The following is a 23,364-nucleotide window of genomic DNA, read 5'->3' on the forward strand; positions in this document are numbered from 1 at the left end:
TAAGGAAATGTGACAGTCATCAACCAGTAATTCCTCATCATGAACTAATGTGGCAAACTAGCCATTTTTAGGAAGTGATATAAATCTCAATGCTTTGGATTTTAGGAGGAGAAAACCTAGAAAGCATGTTGTTACAGATTAGCTCACATTTTATCTTGCATTTATAAGGCAGTCTGACCAAAAAGTCATAAAGACATCTTTCACCTCTACCATTTTATGATTCTAAATTATAAGATACAAAGCTTACTGGTTATGCCCACCTATATCACTAAGTCGGGGACAAGGGCAGAATGGACAAGATCATTTTAAAGTACAAGGCACAATTTACTGTTTTGCAGCATCATGGTCTTGGTGTATTGGTGTGTATTAGCTGGACCAGAAGTTTCTGACTAGTGAACAGAGCTTTGCGTGCTTGGTGACAGCTGGTTGCCGGCTTTCTAGTGCTTTTGAATCCAGAAGCACCTCAGATGCTTTGTGGTAGCTGTCGAACAAGCATAAGTTACAAGACTACCATCTTAAAAGCAGGAGCTTCACATATACTTGAAGAATATCCTAGCCTGGAAATTGTGCTGGTTCAGCTGCTGCTTCACAAGCAGCTGAGCTGTCCATGTCACAGCAGCAGATGTTTCAAAGCAGGTGTCAAGTAGACAATTACGGGTGGCAACCACTGAAGCTCTCCCAAAGCAGCGTTTCCACTTGAGAGTTAGTCTCAAAGGAGCTATAAAATAACCTTGTTAATTTGACACTTGATAATGCAAACATCTCAAAAATCCCACTCCAAATTATATGTCTCTGCCTGGCTCACAGCCAGGATTTCTCATACAATTTCAGTATACTAAGATTGTATTGTTTTTTGGGAAGCTTCTGCCGAACATTTGGTGGTATAGTTCAGCATTTAATCACACTTTCTTACAAGAAAATCGCAACGATGAAACGCACGAATAAAGTACACCTGATAAAGCCTTTTTATTGCTTCCTTATGGTATCTGTCCTGCGGGGAGCATGCCGCAACAAGCCCGGCAGGACCAGGCCCTCAGCGAGAAAGGCAGTAGGCATCAGAAGGCGTTCTGCTACCGTTCCCGAAGGCTGCAGCGCCCAGCTCACCCCGGAAGGCAGCCCGCAGCACCCACGGCTCCCGCCCAAGGCGGCGAGCCTCTCCCCGCGCTACCAGCCTACTGGCTTTGTAACATCTTTTCTTCAGGGGGACTTGCGCTTCGTGTAAGCCCGTCACGGCAGGAACCTCGCCTCTGAGGGAAGCGCGGGGAGCTCACGGCACGGAAACGCGCTTCCCGCTCCCGCCAGCTTCCCGGGGCCAGGCGAGCCCCCCGCGCTGGAAAGCCTCCCGCACGCCCCGGCTCACCCGCTGGTAACGGTCACGCTAACGGTCGCGGCGGCGCGCGAGGCAGGGCGAGCCCGCTCGAGCCGCCCGCCGTGGCCAGCCAGGTGCGCGGGACAACGACAACCACGCAGGGGCAGGGGCAGCGCTGGCGGGCGGGCGGACGGGCGCGCTCTTGGACAGGCGGCGGGCAGCGCCCGCGGGCCGCCCCCAGCTGAGGCCGCTCGGCCCCCACCTTTGTGCGTGGCGGAGGGGTGCGGAGCTCGGGGCGGAGGGGGGGACCACTCGCACCGGCCCCGCTGCCACCGCGAGTGACCTCCCCGCTCCGCTTCCTCGGCCCGGCCTGCCGCGCGTCACCGCCGCCGCCGCCAATGGGCGCGCGGAGCTGCCCCGGGGGGGCGGGGAGAAGGAGGGGTGGGGCGGCGAGGCAGCCAATGGGCTCCGAGGATGTTTCCCGGGGGCGAAGCCGCCGCGGCCCCTCCCCCGCCGGCCGCGCCGGCTGGGGGCTGGCCGGGCGGGAGAGTTTCGCAGCCGGGTGGGAGATGCCGCGCGGGCTCCTTCTCCTCGCAGGTACCGCCGTGCGGGGCCCCCCGGCGCGGGGCTGCCACGGGCGCGGGGGGAGACTTGCCCGTACCCCGCTCGCTGGCAGGAGCGCTGGCGGAACTGGCCCGGACTGCGCGGGGGGGCGGGGGCGGCGGTGGGGCTGAGGGCCGGGGCGGGACGGGACACCCCCCTCGGCGGGGCCGCCGCCGCCGCCGCCAGGACAAAAGGGCAGCGGCGAGTGGGGCAGGGCCGCCGCGAAACTCCCGGCGGGGCTCGCCCGCCCGCCCCGCAGCCTCGCCCCTGCCCGCCCGCCGCTGCCTTCCCGGGCGGGCTCTTTCCCCGGGACCGCCCGCCGGGCGCTCGGGACGCCCTCAAGTTTGCGGGTCTCCGCCTACGGCCGTTGTGACCGTCGGTGCGAGCCTCCCCGCGGCGCCGGCTCTCTCCGGCGGGGGACACGGCGCCGGAGCCGTGCCCCCCGCCCCCCGCCGCGAGGGGTGTCCGCGGTGGGTTGGTGCCGAGCGGTGGGGAGGTGCTCAGAAGGGCGTGCGCGGCGGCGGGAGGTCGCGGTCCCTCGTGGGTGCTGAGACCGGCCGGGCGGTTAACGCGTTGCCCTGGTAAGGGAGCCCCCACGGACCGGCCCCCTCTTCTGGACCGCGGGGCGAGGACTGGCAGCAGATGCACGTCAGATAAATAAAGAGAACAAGCATAATGGGAGAAACTTTCAGGGCAAAATGAATTTTGAGTGGATTAAATATTTTAATTGGGTAGTGGGCGTTGATGCTGTGTCTGTGCTGTTACGAGCAATGCAATACGCTTCCCTCTGATTAACAGCCTTGCTTTTAGTCTTTGTTTTCATCAAAGTAAGAGCACGAGGGTGAATTACTTTGAGAAAAGGTTTTGCTCTTAAAGTGGCTGGTCTGCTTTGCTCTGCTAAGGACCTCCATTCTCTCTTAGGTTGCACAGCTCCATGTTACTTACTGATGTTACCTGAATTTTGGGAGCACTGCTATATAGACCCCAAAGCGAGAAGGGGCACTGGTGTGACAGGGAGTATCGCCTGTCAGCGTGCATGTGTGGGTACAGAGATTGGGAATACGTGGAGACTGGAATTTAGCGTTGCAAACAGAAAGCTATAAAGCAATTGCCTTAGCAGCTCTAATGGTCAAGTCTGTTCAAGAAACCAAATGACTGGAGCTTTTTCCTAGGTTGTATGGAGACATTAAATGCAGTGTTTTCAGGGGTGCAACAGTTGATTTAAAAAGCCAATAAATAAGAAGAAAGTGTGAAGCTGGCCTGCTATATGTGCCTATCATTCTTCGGGCTTACAAATAAAAACTTTCTATTCTGCCCTGCTTTTACTGTAGTTTTCCATTCGTAACCTACTCCCCCTGCCATTTATAGCAGCACTTGATAATAAAACCACTCACAATACTGTCGGAGCACCAGAGAAGCAGAGGCAGAATAGCTGTCCAGGCGGAGGGCTGGCTTTGGAGCATCAGAAGAGACCTTTCCAAGTAAAGGCAGCTCATGGGTAAACCTCCAGCCTTAGTACCTCCACTCAGTGATATATCACTCAGTGCTGTTGGATTGCATGGTCTTTTTCATCTACCTCAACAACCTCATAAGCCCATAAATACAGCAGCAGAATTTAGCCTATACTGCACTTGCGGCGTGCAGAGTGATCTAGTGAACGCTACTTTGGTCTTAATTGTATGCGTCTTGTTGTCTCATTGTTTGAATTGTTGAGATTTAGGGCCTAGTCCATTAGCTGCTCTCTGTATACGTCTGCCTCTGATGTTTGCATGAATTCCCTGTATGGCCTATGTGTAAGACTAGGTCCTTTAACTCAATTAACAGAAGAGAGTTGAGCTCTTTCTGCAATTGATGATGTTTGTTTTTCACACTCAGAAGGACATTATAGTGCTTATCATTCTCTCAAGAACTTTATAAATGCTCCACAGTCCCTGTGACGCCACTGTTTGTTATACTTGCAAAGAACAGTAAGAAACAGAAAAACAGTGATTTGGCACAATTACCTGTGCCAAAGCTTTAACTTAGAATATAAGAATTTCTTGGCTTTATCTCTGTGCTCCGACCATGAGAAATGGTGCCTTTCTTCCACATTTGAAGTACAAAATTATGTTTAGATATGTTCCAATAATTACAAAATGTACAGAGAGAAAAAACATTAGGTTGTATGAGACTTCATTCTCCTCTCCCAACCCAACTCTCCATTTTTACATTCTTCTTTAGTGAAATGCAACTGTAACTGTGCATTTGTATGTATTTCTTTCAGATTTGCAACCAGCATAATGCTGAAGCTCCCAACTTGGAACAAGCATTTTACAGAATGGCACAAACAGAACCTAATCTGGACCATGACATATCATGGTTCCTCCTTCCGTCATACTGGGCTAAAATGGTTGTGGCATTTATTTCCTTCCTCTGTTTTGCTAACAGCTATGATGGAGATTTTGTCTTTGATGATTCTGAAGCCATCATCAATAATAAGGTTTGTCTCTCTTCCTTCCCCCCGCGCCCTTTGACATAAATGGTCATAGGAAAAGAAATAATTACAACAGTTGATCTAAGTAGGCCCAAAATATTCATCCGAGTAAAGAGCTTCCTTCTGATATTCCTTTTTTTGAACTTCATTTTTCTGTTTTGTTTTATTGTTTTTTTTAAAGTAAGCCTTATTTAAGGTTGACAAACAAGCCATGCAGCAGGGCTCTACCGAAAAGCTAGAAGAGTAAGTATGCTTAACAAAGTCTTATTCCTAAAGCTATTTGAATAACATGACTTGGGTTATAATGTATAAACAAAAGAGTGAACAAATTAAACAACTTTTTTTTTTTCCCCTCAGAATGTGTCCTCTTTCATTCTTTTGCAAGTGAGATGCTCTGCTTAACAAGTGTTGATATCTGGTCAAGGGGAAGGGATCTCTTTTTGCCATACCAAATGGACTTTCTCTTTTTGTCGTCTAAGAAAGCATTATATAGGGTTGCAGAAATTTGGATGTGATGTTTAGTAACCCTTATTCACAGGGTACCTGTACATCAAGACTGCATATAGATCTAATTTTATGCTCATTTCTAAGTCAGTGAGAGCATGCAGTAGACTTTTCTAATACCCGTTGATGTTAACAGGAGATTTTTTCATTATCTTCTCAGGGTGACAGATGAGTAAGCCCAATGAATAAACTTACTGTGGTTGCAAGATACATAATGCATCACTAAGCGATTGTAGGGTGCAGGGGTTGTCCAGCTGTGGTTTATACCATAAAATGTTACAGGAGCAAGGAAAGCTTCCTTTTTCTATGCTCCTTCCCCACTTAAAGTTCCTGTGACAACAATATTTTGTTGAAATAGAGGCAGAGTATTCTTGTGCTCTATTTTAAAACTGATCATACATGCCATGAACAATCCTTGAAATGCTTAGAAATTAACATGTGACTTGAACAAACCTCTAGCTGAGATTCTTTTGACTTTCACTTTGAGGAGTTGAGTGTCTTCAGTTGCTGAGACAGTTCATAGAATCATATGTAGCAGTTAGTGAGCCTGTGCTCATGGGTGGGTGTTGGTGTTACAGCTCTTACGCTGTTCTGGAAGGTACTTGTTAAATGTTTAGAAAGAAAAGCACAGGGTAAAAAGAACTGCCCTCATCTGTTGGTTCTGTTTTCCTGAAGCTATGGGATTACAAAGAGGATAAGCTGGAGACTCATACCACTAGAAGAACACAATTCACTTTTTTTTTTTGCCTTGCACAAGATTTAGAGGCAACTTATCGCAATGTGCCTTTTAGAATCCCACAGAATTACTGTTTCCTTAGACAAATTTGTATTTTGCTTGTGTAAGTCATCATACCTTGAGTTATAAATGTATGGGGGGAAAATACATCTGCCAAATTGGAAATAAATTTCAAAGCTTCTAAGAGAATAGTATAGACAAATTAAGAACCTACAGTGATTTTTTTTTTTTTTTTTTAAGAAGCATTGTATTTTAAATTACACAGCTCATGGCAATGTTTCATTCAGCAAAGTTTTATTTGGGGCACAATTATAATATTTTAATTTCCTGAAAGAATGAACAAAAGACTGATGTTGAAACAAGGCAGGTTGTTTTGTTCATGTGCAGTTTCTACACTTGTAATCTTTCTCTATTTCTTTCAGTCTTTACTTTCCAAATGTTTCAATTTATCTATGCAACACAACAACCTGCACCAGGATTATAGCTGTTGGCAATGCTGAGAAATTCAACCAACTGCTTAAATAGATTAATTCATACCTAGTCTGTATGTTTGAAAAACTGTACAGCTTATTCTATTTTTCACACCAAAATCCTCTATTATTCCCTAGAAATTCAATGAGATTTTTTGTGACAGTATCATTTTAACACAGGGGTCATATTAATATATGGAAATACAAAATCCACAAGAAAAATGCAGAGACAATGAGTTTACCAGTTTAACAGGCAGGGAGAGCATCTAGCAAAGGAACAGTTTATTAAACGAAGTATAGCATATTTTATTCCTGTTCAACAGGAGAGATAGCAGGTGAAGTAGTTTTGTAGATTTACTGAGCCTTACTATCCCAGTATTTTCTTGGGTACCACACAAGACCTTTTTGTTAATTTACTACCTCCACCACCACCCTAATCTTTCATTTTTTTTTTTTTTTTTAGGGAAAGATACACTGTTAGTTGACCTCATGCCTACCGTATCTTGGAAAATTCTGTTGTTAGGTTTTATTGGGGTTCAAGGCTGTTTTCCAGATGCTTTCTTGTCATTTTAAGCAGCATTTTAACTGGTACACAACAGTGACTTTTGTCTTTATTTATTTACTAGCGTGGCAAAACAAACAGTTGGATTAGGAGGAGCTTCAGACACAATGTGTCATTTCCATAAGCCTTTATACAGGAAAACTGACCTTTCTTCAAGTATTGAACTCTGTCTGTAAGCTGCTGCTAATCAAATATTTAGAGATTCTTTGATACCTACTTTCAGCTCTTAAAGAGAAAATCATACGTAACTTTTAAACAGCTGTGTGTCTTAGAGCAAACCATTCCTATTTTAGGGTAAGTCAACTGAGTGGGAAAATTAATGTAAGAAACTTTTTCTCACAGAACTTGGATACAAGAGCAAGACACATGACTGAAGATTTTTAGGTCATATGGAAGTGTAGTCTAATCACTAAGTAATTCCATGTATTCATCTTTTCCTGCATTCTTCCTAGGGAAGACAAAAGAAGACTGATTCTAGCGGAAAGGGAAATCTAGCCTTGCACATTTCAAATATATTTCTCATCTCAAGTTATTGAAGACCATCTGTGACACAGAAGGCATACTTTAAAAATTTTAATACTAAAAAAATGTCTCTCTTTCGTAGTCCTTTTCTTTGGCAAATGTACATAAGGAGCAGTGCTGTTGGTTGGAAAAGCAGTCTGCGGGCCACAGTGCCCACTAACAGCTGTCCCCTGCAGAGTATAAAGACTTCAGTAGGCATTGGTGTACAACCCAGTCCCAACTTGCCCCTGGAAAAGCAGGCCGTATTGACTGATATAGTGGGCTGCTGGTTGACTGCACTCCTGCTCTGAGAGTCAAATTATGACCTTTAGGATTTGTGCATACCAGTGAGGAATGGAACAGGAATTTAGGTGCCTAAGGCCAAAATTGCAGTCCTGGGAGAAGAAATAAATTTGTAGCTCTTGTTTGGCAGTAGAAACATCTGTGAGAGAGTGAAGAAACTTTGCACCTTGATCGTTCTTAAGCCCAATAGGATCCCCTGTGAGTCTTGATTTCTTAAGATTTTCCCTGAGAACACCTTAATTCACAGCTGCAATATAGGACTTTTCAAAGACTACAGTGTTAGCCCTGCTCTTTTTTCTGCATATTGATTCGTAACCTATTAGAGAATGCCTCACTTCATTTGACAGTGTGCTAGGATTTTTAGCCTACTTCCTCTTCCTAATTTTTTTTTTTAACTGGTTGTCTAATACTGGCCAAACTTGATCAAGTGATAGAAATAAATCTCTTCCTGGATTTTTTTTAATTTTTGGATGGATGAAAGTCAGAATGTGTTCAGAGGGAAGCAAGAAACGTTGAGTTATTTTAAGTTCAGTTTAGCAGCAGCCAGTCAGCGTGGCCCAGACATTTGGCTGTACCTTGGGACTAGCAGTGGTATGTGTTCTCTCTTGCTTTGTTGGCAGGCCACAAATGCTAGCTAAGGATGAGATGGAAAGTACTGGAGACCACAGGAGGTGCTCAAGATACTGTAGAAGCAAGTGAGATGGTAGCAGCATTTGAGAGGAACTGGAGTTAGTGAACCAAGGGTATTGTAATGTGGGAATCTTGTAAGTAGATGGAGATGGAGGAGGAATAAGACATAGGACACCAGGCCTTGTGAGACCTTTCATGGGTTTAGCAACCCAGTTTGTCTGCTTACTTGTGTTTGTATTGGCTTGTTAATCTGCTTTGGTCTCCTGAAAAATTTCAGGGGAGAAGGTGGGGGTAGAGTAACTTGTGGTTGATTGCAGGTGTAATACCAGCAGTCATACAACAGCTATTAATTTGCTAGTACAATTTTGTTCTTAGGTTCTGTCTTAAGTGTATTTAACCTGCACATTTGCTATAGCATAAATTGCTATTTAATTGCCCCAAGGAAGCAGGAGAAGAGGGGCAAGTAGAAGATGAATATGTTAGTTTGAGCTTCCCAGCTTGTCCTCACACAAGACTGAGGCAGATGCCACCAAGGTCCTTATTTTTTCCTCTCCAAAGTGTATGTTTTCCATTCAATAGTCTAGGTTAGGTTATTTGGATTTTTTCATTATCAGCATGGCTTTAAGATAAAAGGAAAGAGTAGATTTTTCCTTTGCAGTGTTTTTTTAATAGTCCCCTACCCCACCCCAAATTAAAATAGTTCATTACTTTTCTGTCTTCCGCTATTAATCTTTTAGAGCAGTATATAGAGATTTTGATTCTTGGTTTCATGTACTAAGAATTAAAAAAAAAAAAAGCGCTATTTGAATAGTGTCCTGTGCCAAGTAAGGCTTCAAAAAGAGCTAATTGTTGTTTTCTATCTTTAGTGTCCTTGCTTTCATGCTTTCATTAGTAGTTGTGCTACTGACACTGGTAGGAAAATAGCTATTTGCAGCAGTTTGTAGTTGGCCTCCTTCGCAAGATAACCTAGACCTAAAATCAAAGGCTTTTTACAAAACTATAAGGCAAAGGGGTTTTTTATGTGTTTCATATCTCAGCTACTGACCAGATTATCAACTGATATGAATACTCATAGCTCTACTAAATTTCATGTAGTTATGCCTACTTACAGAATCCAAGCATCTTGGCCTTTATGATGACAGGCATCTAAGATGTGACCTTCATTGCAAACCTGGGTGCCTTGTCAAATGTCAGTAGAGAGACAACAAAACACCTGCTATGTCCGTGTTAGCATGAGCTTGTATGAGTTAGAACTTGTTTGTGTTTTAGCTGCTTTGAACAAAACAGAAGTGTTAAGAATCTGGTAATTTATGATGTTTCCTTTCAGGACCTCAGGGCAGAAACCCCACTTGGTGACCTGTGGCATCATGACTTTTGGGGTAGCAAACTCAGCAGCAATACCAGTCATAAGTCATATCGACCACTAACTGTCCTAACTTTCAGGTGAGACTTGTCTTTTTGCTCAAGGTCTGAATTTTTTTTAACATATATTGGCTCAGTTGATTATAGGGAGGAGGCAACAGAAAAGGAGAGACACAAAGTATCTGGAGGGTAGTTGGATACCTTTCCTGAATATGATTTTCCTGTTCACTACCTTAATCTCAAATTGATTTTTAATTTTCAGATTGTTTCTTTCCCGAAGTATACATTATTTTGACATTTTGTATTTCAATGTACCTTTCAGAGATTGTATCTTATGCTCTTACATACCTTGGTACTAGGGGCAGTATGGTTCAGTACGTAGGTCACATCATCAGAGAACTAGGAGGTGTACATTCCCTTCACTTAGCCATGGTGCCACTTATACTGCTATTGTAGTTTCTGTTCTCTGCTTTCCTGGTGACCTGTCAAATGATTTTTTATAAATAGCATCAATCTACTGTGGCCTTTTGCCACTAGGTCACTGAATAGTCTTCCCACATCTTCCCCCCGATATTATAACTTCAAGTGAGTGTTTGTGTGAGAATCCTACTGAGAGAGATGTCTGCCTGTATATATAACTCGCTGGTTTTCTCAAATAACTAAAGGTTTATGAGGATTACTTCTATAGATGCTTAGCTCATGTTTTTTTACACAAAGATTTGAGCAAGCAATAGACCATGTGGAAACTGGGCACAGTAATGCAGAGAATCTCTGAGGACTCAGTCTTAAGCTTCTTTATTTTCCCCATGCAACTCAGTGTTGTGGATGGGGACCTGGCACTGGTTCTGGACTTGTGTCCAATCTAAGCCAGGGACTAAGTGATTGTGGAAGAATTACTCCAACTCTTAGTCCTCATATTCAAGCAAAAACTTTGACTCTTGAGTGCAGTGTCAGTGTTTTAAGTACTTAGCACTGTGGGTTTCACTGTCTGTTGGGGTTTCTTCACATTTTCGTCAAGGAAAATATGCAACTGAATAGAATGTGTCAGAGTCTTAAACCTATTAAAGCTTTCAGCGCATTACACAGCACATGCTTTCCTTTTCAAGGTCTCTGTGGTATATTCCACCTCTAGTAACTTCCTGGTTAGTTTAAAGAGCGAACTGAGATACAGTCATTACTGTATCTGAAAATATAGATGAGCATGTGGAGATGGTCCATAAAATGCTATTTTCACAAGCAAGAAGTTGGTTTTCTTAATTTCCCTAAGCTCCGACTTTTATGTGTATCACATTTATAATAGGTTAGGCATTTTTAATATATTTCACTTAAGCCAGGTGCAGGCTGACCAAATGAACTATATAAAATCCCCTATCCAAACTAAGTTTCTGTATATCTTGCCTACTGATAAAAGTATATACAGATATTTGTAAAGATGTTTCTCCCTTTTCTTCTCCCTCTCCATTTTACCACAGAGTTCCTGTCCTGACTAGGGTTTTAGGCTGAATTTTCACTTACACTTCCTTCTGATTCTAGTACTTGCATGAAACCTCTCTCTAGCCAGTCTCACAAATTAGTTACTAAGATGTGCTGACTACTTGCTGGATTGATACTGGATTGTACCCAGATGGTTTCCACATCATCAGTCCAAATGCTATGACGTTTTTCAGCTAGAATGTCAGTGGAAATTGTAGTCTCAGTGCATATTAGTTTCCTCACTCTGTGGATTTAATTAAAATTGTTTCATCAGGTTGTTTTGGGACATAGTTTCTCTTAAGCCCAAGGGCTCCCAGTAGGCTGGGTTGTTTATCCATAGGACACTCCTGCGTTGCAACATTGAAGTTACATTGCTGACCAAAAGCCAGTTCTAAGTAGCCATAGGTATGATTAACATAATAGCATTAACATTTGCCTTTGGAGAGGATAGATATTATGCTGAATATGGCACCCCATATGAATACCTTTGACTAAAGATCCGGACATTGTTTCTATCCTCCTGTGGTGGCTAAGTGGTAATACCATCTGTGCTGGGGTTTGCAGGTATTTTTCAGCTTTTTTGTGTGTGTGTGTTTGTAATATGATCTTGCTATGGGGTTGTTTAGGTTTTCTGTTAGTGTATCTCAAACCATTGATGTAATTCCTAACCTTAATGTTTTTGTTTCTATATAGAATTAATTACCTTTTTGCTGGAGGCTTCTACCCAGTTGGTTTCCATGTCATCAATATAATACTGCATTGTACTATCTCAGTGTTGATGGTTGATGTGTTCTCAATTTTATTGGGTGGACTGCAATTCAGTAATAAAGGAAGAAGGCTAAACCTCGCTCCAAAGACATCTCTTCTAGCTGCTTTGCTGTTTGCTGTACATCCAGTGCACACCGAATGTGTAAGTACTGAATAATTAGCTCCAATGATTTATATCGTAGAAGTTCTTGACAATCTTGACTAATTAGTTTTGACATAGCCTTATAGTCTACAGATTGCTTTTATATATCCTTAACGCTTCTCTTGGAACATGTCTTATGAGAACAATCAAATATTATGGTTAGTACGACCAAAAGCTTGTAATTCCATAGGGCTGGACCTTATTAAGGAAGATAAATTAATTCATTTAAGTACAATGACTAAAGAAGGATAGCCCTAAACTACAGAGTTTCCCCAATTACTGGATTAAGAATTCATTACTGGAAACATTAGCTCATGAGCAGCCAAGAAGAATGGAAGATAAACTGAATGCAAACACATAACTACTTTTAATTTCCATTTGCTTTGATTAAAAAAAAAAAAAAAAAGGAGATAGAAGATTGGAGTTGGGGCATTATGTGAACTCTGTATGTGACTGTATTAGAATACTGCATCCAGTTTTGAATCCATGTTGCAAGGAGGACACTGGGAAAAATGGAGATGGCTCAGAAGAGCCATGGAAACGATTAAAGGACTGGAAATCATCCCATGTCATGAGAGATCGAACTCCATGGGTTTATATTTTTAATATGGAGAAGATTAAAGGATATATTTTTTTTTATCACAGTCTGTAATTATGTAAATGGGGAACACAAATTTGGTAGTAGTGGGCCCTTTAATAGTGCAGACAAAAGCGTAACAGTGGCTGGAAGTCGAAGCTGTAAAGATGCAGAATAGAAACATGGCACATGCATAGCAACCAATTAAAATACCTGACCAAAGATCAAAGTCCTTGTGTGGAAATTCTAGTGAAGAGGAGATGGTTTTCTTAAAAAGCTCTTTTGAACTCCTAGCTAAGAAAATCTTACGGCCTTATGCCGTAAGTGGGCTTGCTGGATGTGGTCCCTGATTGCTTCATCTTGTAATAATGAATAAATGAAATATAAAATAATCACAATGCAGGAATAATTTTTTTTTTTTTTTTTTAGAGCTTGGAAGGACTGAGCTACTGAAAAAGTACTAACTTTAACTTTGATCTTTGTGCTAGTAATGAACACTGAATCCTCAGTGCACCTTATTCTATATATGCGGCACTGATTTTTCATTTATTCACAATATGCCATGGTTTTGGCTTTTTTTCATTTGCTTTGCACATAATTGATGGGGAAGAGGTTATGGAAAGCTATGCCTCTCAGCTGACTGGGGACCCTGCGTGTATTGGAAACCTAGAGATGGTGCAAAGTTATATATTAGCAATTTGGCACATTATTTGGCAGTGTGGCTAAAACATCCTGCCAGTCATTCTCTGGTGTTTGCTTCCTGCAGAATAGCTTCTTAGTGAGAGGACACTGTGCTAGTGTCAGAAGGGCCCCTGGTATTTGTTCTCCAAAACCAGTTCTAGATGTCAAAGTGAAGTAAAACCAGTCTTCAGTGCTTTTGATGTTCTGACATGTAAAGAGAAATCTCATTTGAGTCTTAACTTTGTAGTAGGCTTACTATTGACTCCTTTATCAATATCCATAATTTTATTCTTCATTCCATTTGACTCTAAAAATATATTTAAATCAGCAGGCAAATGTTAATAAAAGACCTTGGTCATGTCAAATAAATTACAAGTGATGCAGTCTGCTTGCATATGTGAAGTTTGAAGACTTGCGTATGCTTTGGGCAAACATTAGAAGAAGAGGAAGAAAGTAGCATGCTTACATACCGTGTCTCTTCTAAGATCCAGGAGTAAAAAAAGGCCTCTAACCATTTGCACAGTGAATAATAAATCTTGCTGCACTGAAGCAGTCATGATACTGCTATGGTTCTAGCATGACTGTGTGTCAGGCAGCATCTTCTCAAAAAGCATTCCTCATGATTTTAAAGCTGTGAGTTTTAAGTATCATGACATCTTGGTTTTGAAATGAGATGACATATTTTGACATAAAATTGTGAAGAATCTGTCTGTTTGCTGCTTTGGATTTTGGTATATACAGCACAAAACAAACTGTCATGTAAAACAGATCTTGAAAAGTTTAATGCTTTCAGTACCTATGTAAGAAAAACATCTGTCACTATCATTTTTCTACCTACAAGTGAACACTCTTGTGGTGTAGTTCTCTCTCCTAAAAAACGCTTATTCTTTGTAACGCTTGAGTGATGAAATACTAAATGAAACACGGACATAAGAATATACCTGATACTAATTAAAAACTGTATTTTTTTTTAATTTACCTTGTTACCAGAGACTATGGGCCTGATCCTGCATTTGAGATAACATTGTACTGTTGGAGTCATCTGAGGCCATATATGTGTTATTAACCCCTTAATCTCTTTGTTGTAACAAATTGGCATTTATTTTCAAAATTGTCTCAGTTCACCTTTACTTTTATCTCATCAGCTGAGAGCAGCTCCTGAAACAGAATGACACTACATTATTTTCACCTTTCAAAGCACTCCACAGTTACTGAGTTAATTCTCGTAATTCCTCTGTAAGGTAAAAAAAGAAGCAGGGAAGACAGGTGCATGGCTTTGGATAAATCAATAAGTTTTTCTGAACTGAATTTAGGAGTCCAACAGTTTCTCCTTTTACAGTGCCCAAGTGAAGCTGAGGGTAAAGGGGGAAAGAGTGTCTTCATGGATTCAGTCTTACGCTCATGCCTCTACACTTCTTTTTCTCTCTGATGTTATTTGGAACTAGTTGTTCCATCATGTCAGACTGACACACAAAAAAAAAGCCTTTTTCCTAAGAGAGGGTTAACAAGTGCCTTTAAATAAAATGAAGATACAATTTATCTTTTTACTCTCCTCTTTCTGTTCCACTCACAAAATGGGACAACTGGTGTACTACCCAAGAACCAAAGTTTCTGCTTTTGTCCCTGAACCATCACCTCAAAAAGTGGATTAAAAAACCCAAACCTGTAGCTGTTCTGCCCTGCTTCAGAAGGGCCTCTGTGTACATATTCTCCTGGAAACATGGAACCCACCACTCCAGGAAGCAGAGCAAGACTGAAAATAAAGGGGTGTTTCCATGATCTTTGCTGTGTATGTTCTAGTGAGGTCCCAACGTCAGGGCCTGTACAGTGCCCTGCCACCCCCCTGTGTCATGATTTCCACAAAAAATTCATGGTGTATCCTGACACTTGTGTAGTTGAGGAATGAAGATCCAAGAATATGTCACGCTGTGTCTCAGCAAGTTATTTTAAATACAGTTTAAGGGCTTGAACCAAAGCTTCTTGATGGGTGTGAGAATGCTCTTGATTTAAATAGGTTGGCACAGATCAGGAGCATAGAGGTCCCAGAATGCGCTTCTCATTCTCTTTTGCGTTAGTACAGCTTCTGTTACAAGATACAGTTGGAGGTAGCTCTAATGCAATCGATTAATATAACAAAAAAAACTGCCAGAGGGGGGATTTTTTTTTTCTGATTCTGCAGGCTGGAAGCTATTTGTCCATTCTGAGTGTTCAGACTGCAATTTGAAGGCTGGCTTGTCTTCTGAAAATGGACAGTCTTGATTTGCATTTCAGCAGAGCTGCCAATTTTGTTGGGATTCAGAATGTTTCCTAAGAGTTCTACTGAAAGGCAACCTGATCCAAAAAAGAGATGGAATGGGGCAGAGTCTACATTTTCTTCAGCAAGGTCCTTCTTCGTTTGTTAAAACAGCAGTTTTTCATAAATGAACGCCCGATCATTTACTTAGTTGATACTAAGCAAAACCCAATCAAAATTAGGATGCGGCTTAGAAAACTGGGTATCACTAATCCAGTAAACCAGGTTAAAAAAAAAAAGTGATACAGCGATACTCTTTTAAACATTTCACTTTGTACACACGTGTGTACCTTTATCTCAGGTTTTTTAAGAATAAAATTTGGTAATCTGAAACTTTTTTCTTTTTTTTCTTTTTTTTTTTTCCTTTTTTTTTTCTTTTTTTTTTAAGGTTGCCGGGATTGTTGGCAGAGCAGACCTACTGTGTGCCCTCTTCTTTTTGTTGTCATTCCTTGGATACTGTAAAGCATTTAGAGAAAGTAAGCATTCTGTTTGCCCCTTTAATTTTATATTGTGTGTATTTTCTGCATTCATACATTTCAGTGAAGTATAGCAAAACTAAAACTGTCAGCTTGATGTGGTTTGAATTTGTTAATGTTTATACCCTCATAAAATATTTTAAAAAATCTGCTTTAGCAGGTATTTATTGTTAGAAGAGCTGGAAGGGTTGCTGTCCGTAATTCCCATTAAACACTAAGAATTTATTTTAAGAAAAGTCTGTTTCGTAATAGGCTTATTTGTTAAATGTTTTATTGTTTATAAGCATAAAGAAATATTTAAATAAGAATTTTAGAAAGAAATCAAACCTATAAATGTATATTCTTAAATATTTTAGTATACTTTATGCCATTATGTTGGGATGGCTTAAATGGAAATGAACTTTAGGAACCTTACTTGTATTTTTAATGAATTATAAAGAATTATTCATATGAGTAAGCCCTCTAAATTCCTGCAATATGCAAGTGCTGGCATATACATGATGAATATAGTGTTACTCATAGAGTTTTTGTAAGACAGCTGTATTTAACATGAGCAATTCCTTTGTAGATGTTTTTTCAAGTGAGCTTTTAGATCTGTTGTATTATTTGATCTGAATGCAAGTTGGCAGTTCAAATACAGTTGTGGAGAAATCGTCTTGGGGCTGTGTTAAATAAACATACAAGAATACATCAATTCATGATTATGAAAAACTAGAGGACATGCAATCTGGTATCTGAATGTGTCCCACCACAGGAAATATGGGAATCATTTGGTGAACCCATGAGGAGCTGTGTTCTGAAGAGCTTGTATAATATCCGTTCAACAGGCATGGCCTGTAATGTTTAACCAGAGTTGACAGTGTATTACAGAGGTACCTGAGCTGGCTTTGAATGATCTAGCTTAACAACATAGTCATGGATGGCATCATAGAGCTTAGTGTAGGCTGAGGGGGGTAAGTTAGTCCACAATGAGCTCTAAGATGCTGTGAATAGGTCCTGCTAATTGAGTTTAGATTGTTTAGAACTATTTTGCATATTTCTACAGCTGATATCATAAGTTTAACTTAATCTTCGCCACTTCAAATGATACTTATGGTGATTACTGTTCACTTCTGATATTTTTTTCTCCCCTTTGAGTAGGTTTCATTTCTTTCAACTGAACTAATAATTTCTTGATGAAAATTGGCCTTGGGATCTTGCTTGCTCATTTATTCTTTTCTCACTTATTTTACTGGCTATGATTGTGCTTTAATGTTTCTTCTGTTAGGGCCAGAGTAAATTGGACAAATCAAAATATTGGCTATGTGCTTTCCAGTTTGTTGGTACTGGTAGACCTATATGGCAGGGGTAATAATCTTTGCTGGAAGAACTCAAGAACAAAATTCTTAGGTTGACCATTGGAGACTTTTATATAGGACTCTGTAATTACTTTGTTATGGAGGACATATCAGGAATGATTAAGAATGTGATGTGTACTCTGGTTAGGAATATTCTGAGTGCTTGTGCAACTTGCGAAGGCCAGTTTGATAGCTTTTGGAAGTCAGTGTCATTTGAATAGTATTCTTGTACTGAAATTCTTGTCATTGATGCAGAAGAAGGAAAATGTTGTGAAGGCAAGATACTAAGCAGCACTTAGTATTTTTTTATTGGACATTACATCATAATAGTGTCAGAGCTGTGACTCTTAAGCAGATTTGCCAAGGAAAACTACAGTTTGCCAGCATAGTTGTGCCTTTTGTCTTTCAGATCAGTTTTCAGTGTTTACTGTCACCTTCACTGCCTGCTTTTCCCTCAGCAACTTCTTAAAGATATTTAGAATTTCTTTGTACTCAGAAATTTGTATGCAAGTTACATACTTGAGTCTTTCCCAACAGTTTCCTCATTTTGGGTAGCTTGGTGACAGTGTCAGGTTCTTGCAGACCCTGTCTGGCATGTCCTAAACGAAAGACTGAAAAGTTATTTCCAGCACTGTGGAGAGCACTAATAAGTTCTTTAGCAGATCTTGCATGGAGCCTGAAGGGAGGAGCTCAAGCTTCAGAGTATTTCTTTCCTCTGAACTTTACATGATTTGCTGCAGGCTGATGAACAATGTGCTAAAACCCAGACATTTCAGAGTCAAGGTTTCAGGTCAGAATGGTTCTGGTCTGAAAACTGATTTTGAAATGCCTGGCTGAGATTCATTGCTCATCCTGGATGTGTCTTGCTGTGAAAATCATTCATTTGTAAATAGAAAGGTGGGTGAGAGAGACTAGAATAGACTATTTCAGTTAGAAGGGACCTGCAGCAATCATCTAGTCCAACTGCCTGACCAATTCAGGGCTGACCAGAAGTTAAAGCATGTTATTAAGGGCATTGTCCAAATGATGGGCTTGGGGCATCGACCACCTCTCTAGGAAGCCTGTTCCAGTGTTTGACCACCCTCTCGGTAAAGAAATGCTTCCTAATGTCCAGTCTAAGCCTCCCTGGCACAGCTTTGAACCATTCCCAAGTGTCCTGCCACTGGATCCTAGGGAGAAGAGATCAGCACCTCCTTCTCTGTTTCCCCTCCTCAGGAAGCTGTAGAGAGCAATGAGGTTGCCCCTCAGACTCCTTTTCTCCAAACTAGACAAGCCTATGAGGTCCTCAGCTGCCCCTCATAGGACATTCCTTCCAGCCGTTTCACCAGCTTTGCTGCCCTCCTCTGGATGCATTCAAGGATCTCACATCCTTCTTAAATTGTGGGGCCCAGAACTGCACACAGTACTCCAGGTGAGGCTGCACCAATGCTGAATACAGCGGGATAATCACCTCTCTTGATGGGCTGGTTTTGCTGTGTTTGATGCACCCCAGGATGTGGTTTGCCCTCTTGGCTGCCAGGGCACAGGGCTGACTCATATTGAGCCTGCTGTCCACCAGATCCCTTTCTGCAGGGCTGCTCTCCAGCCACTCCTCTCTCAATTTATACTTGTGCCTGACATTACTCTGTCCTAGGTGCAGGATCCAGCATTTCAACTTGTTAAATTTCATCCGATTAGTCATAGCCCAATACTCCAATCTATCTAGATCCTTCTGCAAGGCCTCCTGTCCCTCAAGAGAGTCAACAGCACCTCCCAGTTTGGTATCATCAGCAAACTTGCTAATGGTGCATTCAACTCCTGCATCTAGACACATGACCAGTTCGCCTCAGCCTCTTTTTCTATGTTAGATTCTTCAGCCTCCTAATGGTCTTAGTGGTTCTTTACTGGACTTCCAGGTTGTTGATATGTTTCTTGTGTTGGACACCACACTGAACACAGTACTCCTGATGTGGCCTGATAAGAACTGAGTAGAGAGGAACAACCGCTTTCCCTGACCTGCTGGGTATGCTGTAGCTAGTACAGCCCAGCGTGTATTTAACCTTTTTCGTTGCTGCACAGGCACACTACTGAGTCATCTTCAACTTGTCAACCAGGAACTCCAGATCCTTTTCTGCAGAGCTGCTGCCTAGGCAGTCCCCGGCCTGGACTGTTGCATGGTGCTGGCTTTGATATTCATGAGGCTTCTGTCAGCCCATTCCTCCAGCTTGTCATGGTTCCTCCAAACGGCAATCCTGTTCTCCACTGTACCCACGTATCCGCTAGCTGAACCCCACCAACCACCACAAATAGTTTTACTTTCTGCCCTTGCTATGATTTTTTTTCCTTTGGGAGGGGAGGTTGGTCCAACCCATCAGGCAGCTGTTTGAACGTTAGTATCTGTATAGGAAAGGGTAGTGTCTGTATTGGAAAGGGCAGCTATAAAGAGAATGGAGGCTCTCTCTTCACAAGAAGCCATATGGACAAGACAAGTGGCAATGGGTACAAGTTGCACTGGGAGAGGTTTCGCCTTGATATGAGAAATAAATTTTTTACAGTGAGAACAATCAATCACTGGAACAACCTCTCCAGAGATGTGGCAGAGTCCCCATCACTGGAGGTTTACAAGACACAATTGGAAAGGGTAGTAGGTAATCTCATCTAGGCTACCTTTCCCACGAAAGGCTGGACCAGATGATCTTTGGAGGCCCCTTCCCCTGGGCTGTTCTGTGATTCTATGTTTGTATGAAAGGCTTTAGGAAAAGGTAACCAAATATGGGGAAGTGTCTGTAGTAGAGTATGACTTTTCAGTGGGTTTGTTGTATTAAAGTAAATGTGAAGTTTTACCCTTGGATGCCTCCATTCAGGTGGTATGAATTTCCTTCTTTTGTGAACAGTTCTTCTAGCCATTCACAAATAATAGTAAATTATAGTAAATTAATAGTAAATAGTAAATAAATAGTAAATCACAAGTAAATAACTCCTTATTTACCCTATTTTACCCTTTTTACCCTTTTTATCTGAGTTTAGCTGAGTTTGATTCTGCATAGATTGAGGGAGTCAAAGACAGGAAAAACTGTCTTAATCCTAAATGTAAATTGATCTCACTCTGAATATAGGTAAAGAACAAGCATTTTAAAAATATGCTTATATAGTTTAAAGAATGGACTTAAACAATGTCCCCTAAGCAGCAAAGAGAAAACACCATTTCTTCTCTCAGAATGTTTTCCTTCTGCTGGCAAATCCACAAGATCCAGAAAGTCTGCAATACCGCCAGTGCAGATAGTTCTGGTCCAAGTTAAGAGTTGGTATTGCATCACTTTCTAGGTCAGACCAAGATGGTAATTTATCTTTGTGGAATAGTCTTTGTTAGTAAGGAAGAGGGGGAGAAAACAACCAAAAACCCCTCTGTGTGTTCCATTGCATCAGGCTTCTGTTTCTAATGAAATATAGCTGCTTTATGATGATCCTGCAGAAAAGTGGGATTTACCAGTTTGTTCTAACATCCTGTTTCCTTTTGTCCTGCTAGATTTTTATATATTAAAGGCAAGCATGACCCTAAACCTTAGGTCAACGGCATGTGTCCTTGTTTCTGGATTTGGCTGTCACATGTATATAGCACTTAAGTCACCAGCTTTTTACAAGCAGTAGAAGAACTATCAAAGGTGTTTTTTTTTTTTTAATTGTTGTTAATAGATGCATGAGAGTGTGACTCTTGGAGTACTTAAAAGAGGGTAGACCTCTAAGCCCTTCAGGATTTGTGGACTGTATTTGTATTGTCTTTCCAATACAGTTACCAAAACATGTTTGATGCTAGTTCGCTTTTAATGATGAACTTTGAGTGAGCACCAGAGTAAAACAAATATTGAAAAGCCTGAGTTCATGCTACTGATATGGTTCCGTCCTCAGTAACTTATACTGGTTTGTCACCAGCAGCATCCCAATCCTGCTCTCGGACAGATAGGTTATCTTAAGTCTTTCATAAAGAACCTGACTATTCTTGGAGCAAGGCAATGTGAGATTTGTGCACAGCTGAGTTCCAGAAATCTGTGTTTTTCACTAGCGTAGACGTAGTTGTTGAACTGTCGTCCCTGAAGTCTTCTCTAACAGAGACAAAAGTCATAGAAGAGAGACTGGTTAGTCCTTGTTTTTGGCTGATGTCTAAGTGAATGAATGTAAGAAATTTTTTTGGCTTGGGAGTAAGGACTCATAAAATGTCTGTAGAGGATTTGGGGGTGCTGTGGGGAAGTATATATAATAATGAAAACAATGAGGAGATCAGAAAAATATCAGTGTCAGACTGGAAAACTTCCAAAGCAAAATAATGTTTTTTGTAAAGCTCAAGATATACTGCAGCTTGTTTGCCTGATGTAGTTTATTTGTGGTTTTGTTGGATTTTTGGGTAGACAGTTTCTTTTAGCCAGAATCTGTAGCATTAATTTTTTTTTTTTTTAAAGTATCAGCATTTAACACACTATGTGGGCTATAAAATTATGTCTTACTGAAGTTCTAAAATTCTGTTACTTTTTCCCAATATACAGTTTTTTATGTTACCATCTTTGATAGGATAACATTTATATTGCAAGGAACTAATCTGTTGTTCTCATTCTGTCCTGCTGTTTTAAAACACAACTGTGGGGACAAATCCACTGCATAGGCTTTGGAGACAGCAAGAGCTGACAACTGTTTAGGTATGTTCTGAAGGGAATTGTGGGTTATTAACTTTGTTGAATTGTAATGCAGCTTCTCTGGAAATTCATAGGGCTTTTTAAAACTGCTGTAGTATTCATTTTGCCTTCCTTTGTCTTCAACCTTGACAGTGATCCAGTTGCATGTATTTGCCATCTGCATTGGAGATCTCTGAGTGATGCAAAATTATGAGTTTGTGATATTTGCTTCATGTGAATAATAATGGCCTGGATATTAAATAGGGGATCAACTGTTTGCTCATATGCTATGACTTCTAAAAATGACTTTGTTCTGGTTGTGTGTTTCTGTTTTGTTCTGTTCTGTGTAGTCGCCCGTTAATCATCTACTAGTTCATTGCTAATTTAATAAAACATGCGAAGTAGACTGTGGTGATGAGTTTTGTGAATATTGGAGGTTTGTATTATGGAGGTTTTCCTATAGATTGGAAATGTTTAAGTCTCCTGTGTGAGAGAGATCATTAAGATATGGGGAATTTGTTAGCTATTTTGCAATTGGTCAAGAGGTATTCACTATTATTAAACATGTGGGCCCTGATTTTTCAACTGTGTGCCCTACTGTTCATATTTGAACATACTGGCAGGGAATAGCTGTATGTGGAAAAACGAACAATTTTGTTATTTTAGTGGGCAGAGGAGAAACAATAACCTTTTTTTTGTAGAATTAGTGCCAGATTTTGCTTGTCCAAGGTAGTGTAATTTGGGGATAGATAATCCCTTTACTGTCGTGTGTATGTAATCAGTTTGAGATGCTTGGATATGTTTAGGAATGCCATTTGTTATTGTAATTTCATTATTAAGTGAAACACTGAGCTGAGCTGCAGTAGTATGTACATTTGGAGACACACAAGATGATCTCAGACTTAAGTTAATCCTAACAGTGGATTCTTATGTGATCTTTTAAGACTAGGTAATTTTTCCTCCTTTGCTTAGCAATTCACAAGCAGGGAAATCTTAGAGCTTGGTTAGATGAGTATCTGTAGTAGTTTAGTTGAAAGATACCATCCCCACAGGCAAGATCATATATTCAATGGAATATATGATGGTTTGTGATCTATTTCAGTCAAAAATTAAAAATTCCTGCAGGAGCTCAGCATAACTTATTTTGCTTTGACTTTCAAAGGAGTAGGTGCTTTCACAGAATTAATTACCGGGTTTCACCTGAAGATGGTGACTACTTAAACTGCTCCAAGCTGTCACCTGGCTGAGCCCGAAGTTGCTCAATTAGCTTTGAAGAAGGAGATGCCAAATGCCTAAATGTCTGAATTCACAGAATCGCAGAATCACAGAATCATACAGGTTGGAAAAGACCTTTTAAGATCATAAAGTCCAACCGTAAACCTAACACTACCAAGACCACCACTACACCATGTCCCTAAGCACCTCATCCAAACATCTTTTAAATACTTCCAGGGATGGTGACTCCACCACTTCCCTGGGCAGCATGTTCCAGTGCTTGATAACCCTTTCAGTGAAGTAAAA

The 23,364-nt window shown here is 41.1% G+C and overlaps 1 protein-coding gene across 4 annotated transcripts in view; it reads left to right on the forward strand.

Moving 5' to 3' along the window:
• The first annotated feature begins 1,812 nt into the window (after window positions 1–1,812).
• TMTC4 (transmembrane O-mannosyltransferase targeting cadherins 4) overlaps window positions 1,813–23,364 on the forward strand; it is a 61,515-nt gene continuing 39,963 nt past the window's right edge. For 2 of the 4 annotated variants that reach the window (XM_072849936.1, XM_072849937.1), the window contains exons 1-5: window positions 1,813–1,906; window positions 4,176–4,391; window positions 9,419–9,534; window positions 11,620–11,836; window positions 15,776–15,863. In XM_072849936.1, the coding sequence (XP_072706037.1) occupies window positions 4,230–4,391; window positions 9,419–9,534; window positions 11,620–11,836; window positions 15,776–15,863 (583 nt within the window). In that variant the 5' untranslated portion in view covers window positions 1,813–1,906; window positions 4,176–4,229. Of the gene's footprint in view, window positions 1,907–4,175; window positions 4,392–9,418; window positions 9,535–11,619; window positions 11,837–15,775; window positions 15,864–23,364 lie in introns of those variants that run through there. The other 2 variants (XM_072849934.1, XM_072849935.1) reach the window with 1 other exon arrangement.

The sequence above is a fragment of the Ciconia boyciana genome, chromosome 1 (genome assembly GCF_034638445.1).
Source record: "Ciconia boyciana chromosome 1, ASM3463844v1, whole genome shotgun sequence".
NCBI classification, from domain to species: Eukaryota; Metazoa; Chordata; class Aves; order Ciconiiformes; family Ciconiidae; genus Ciconia; species Ciconia boyciana.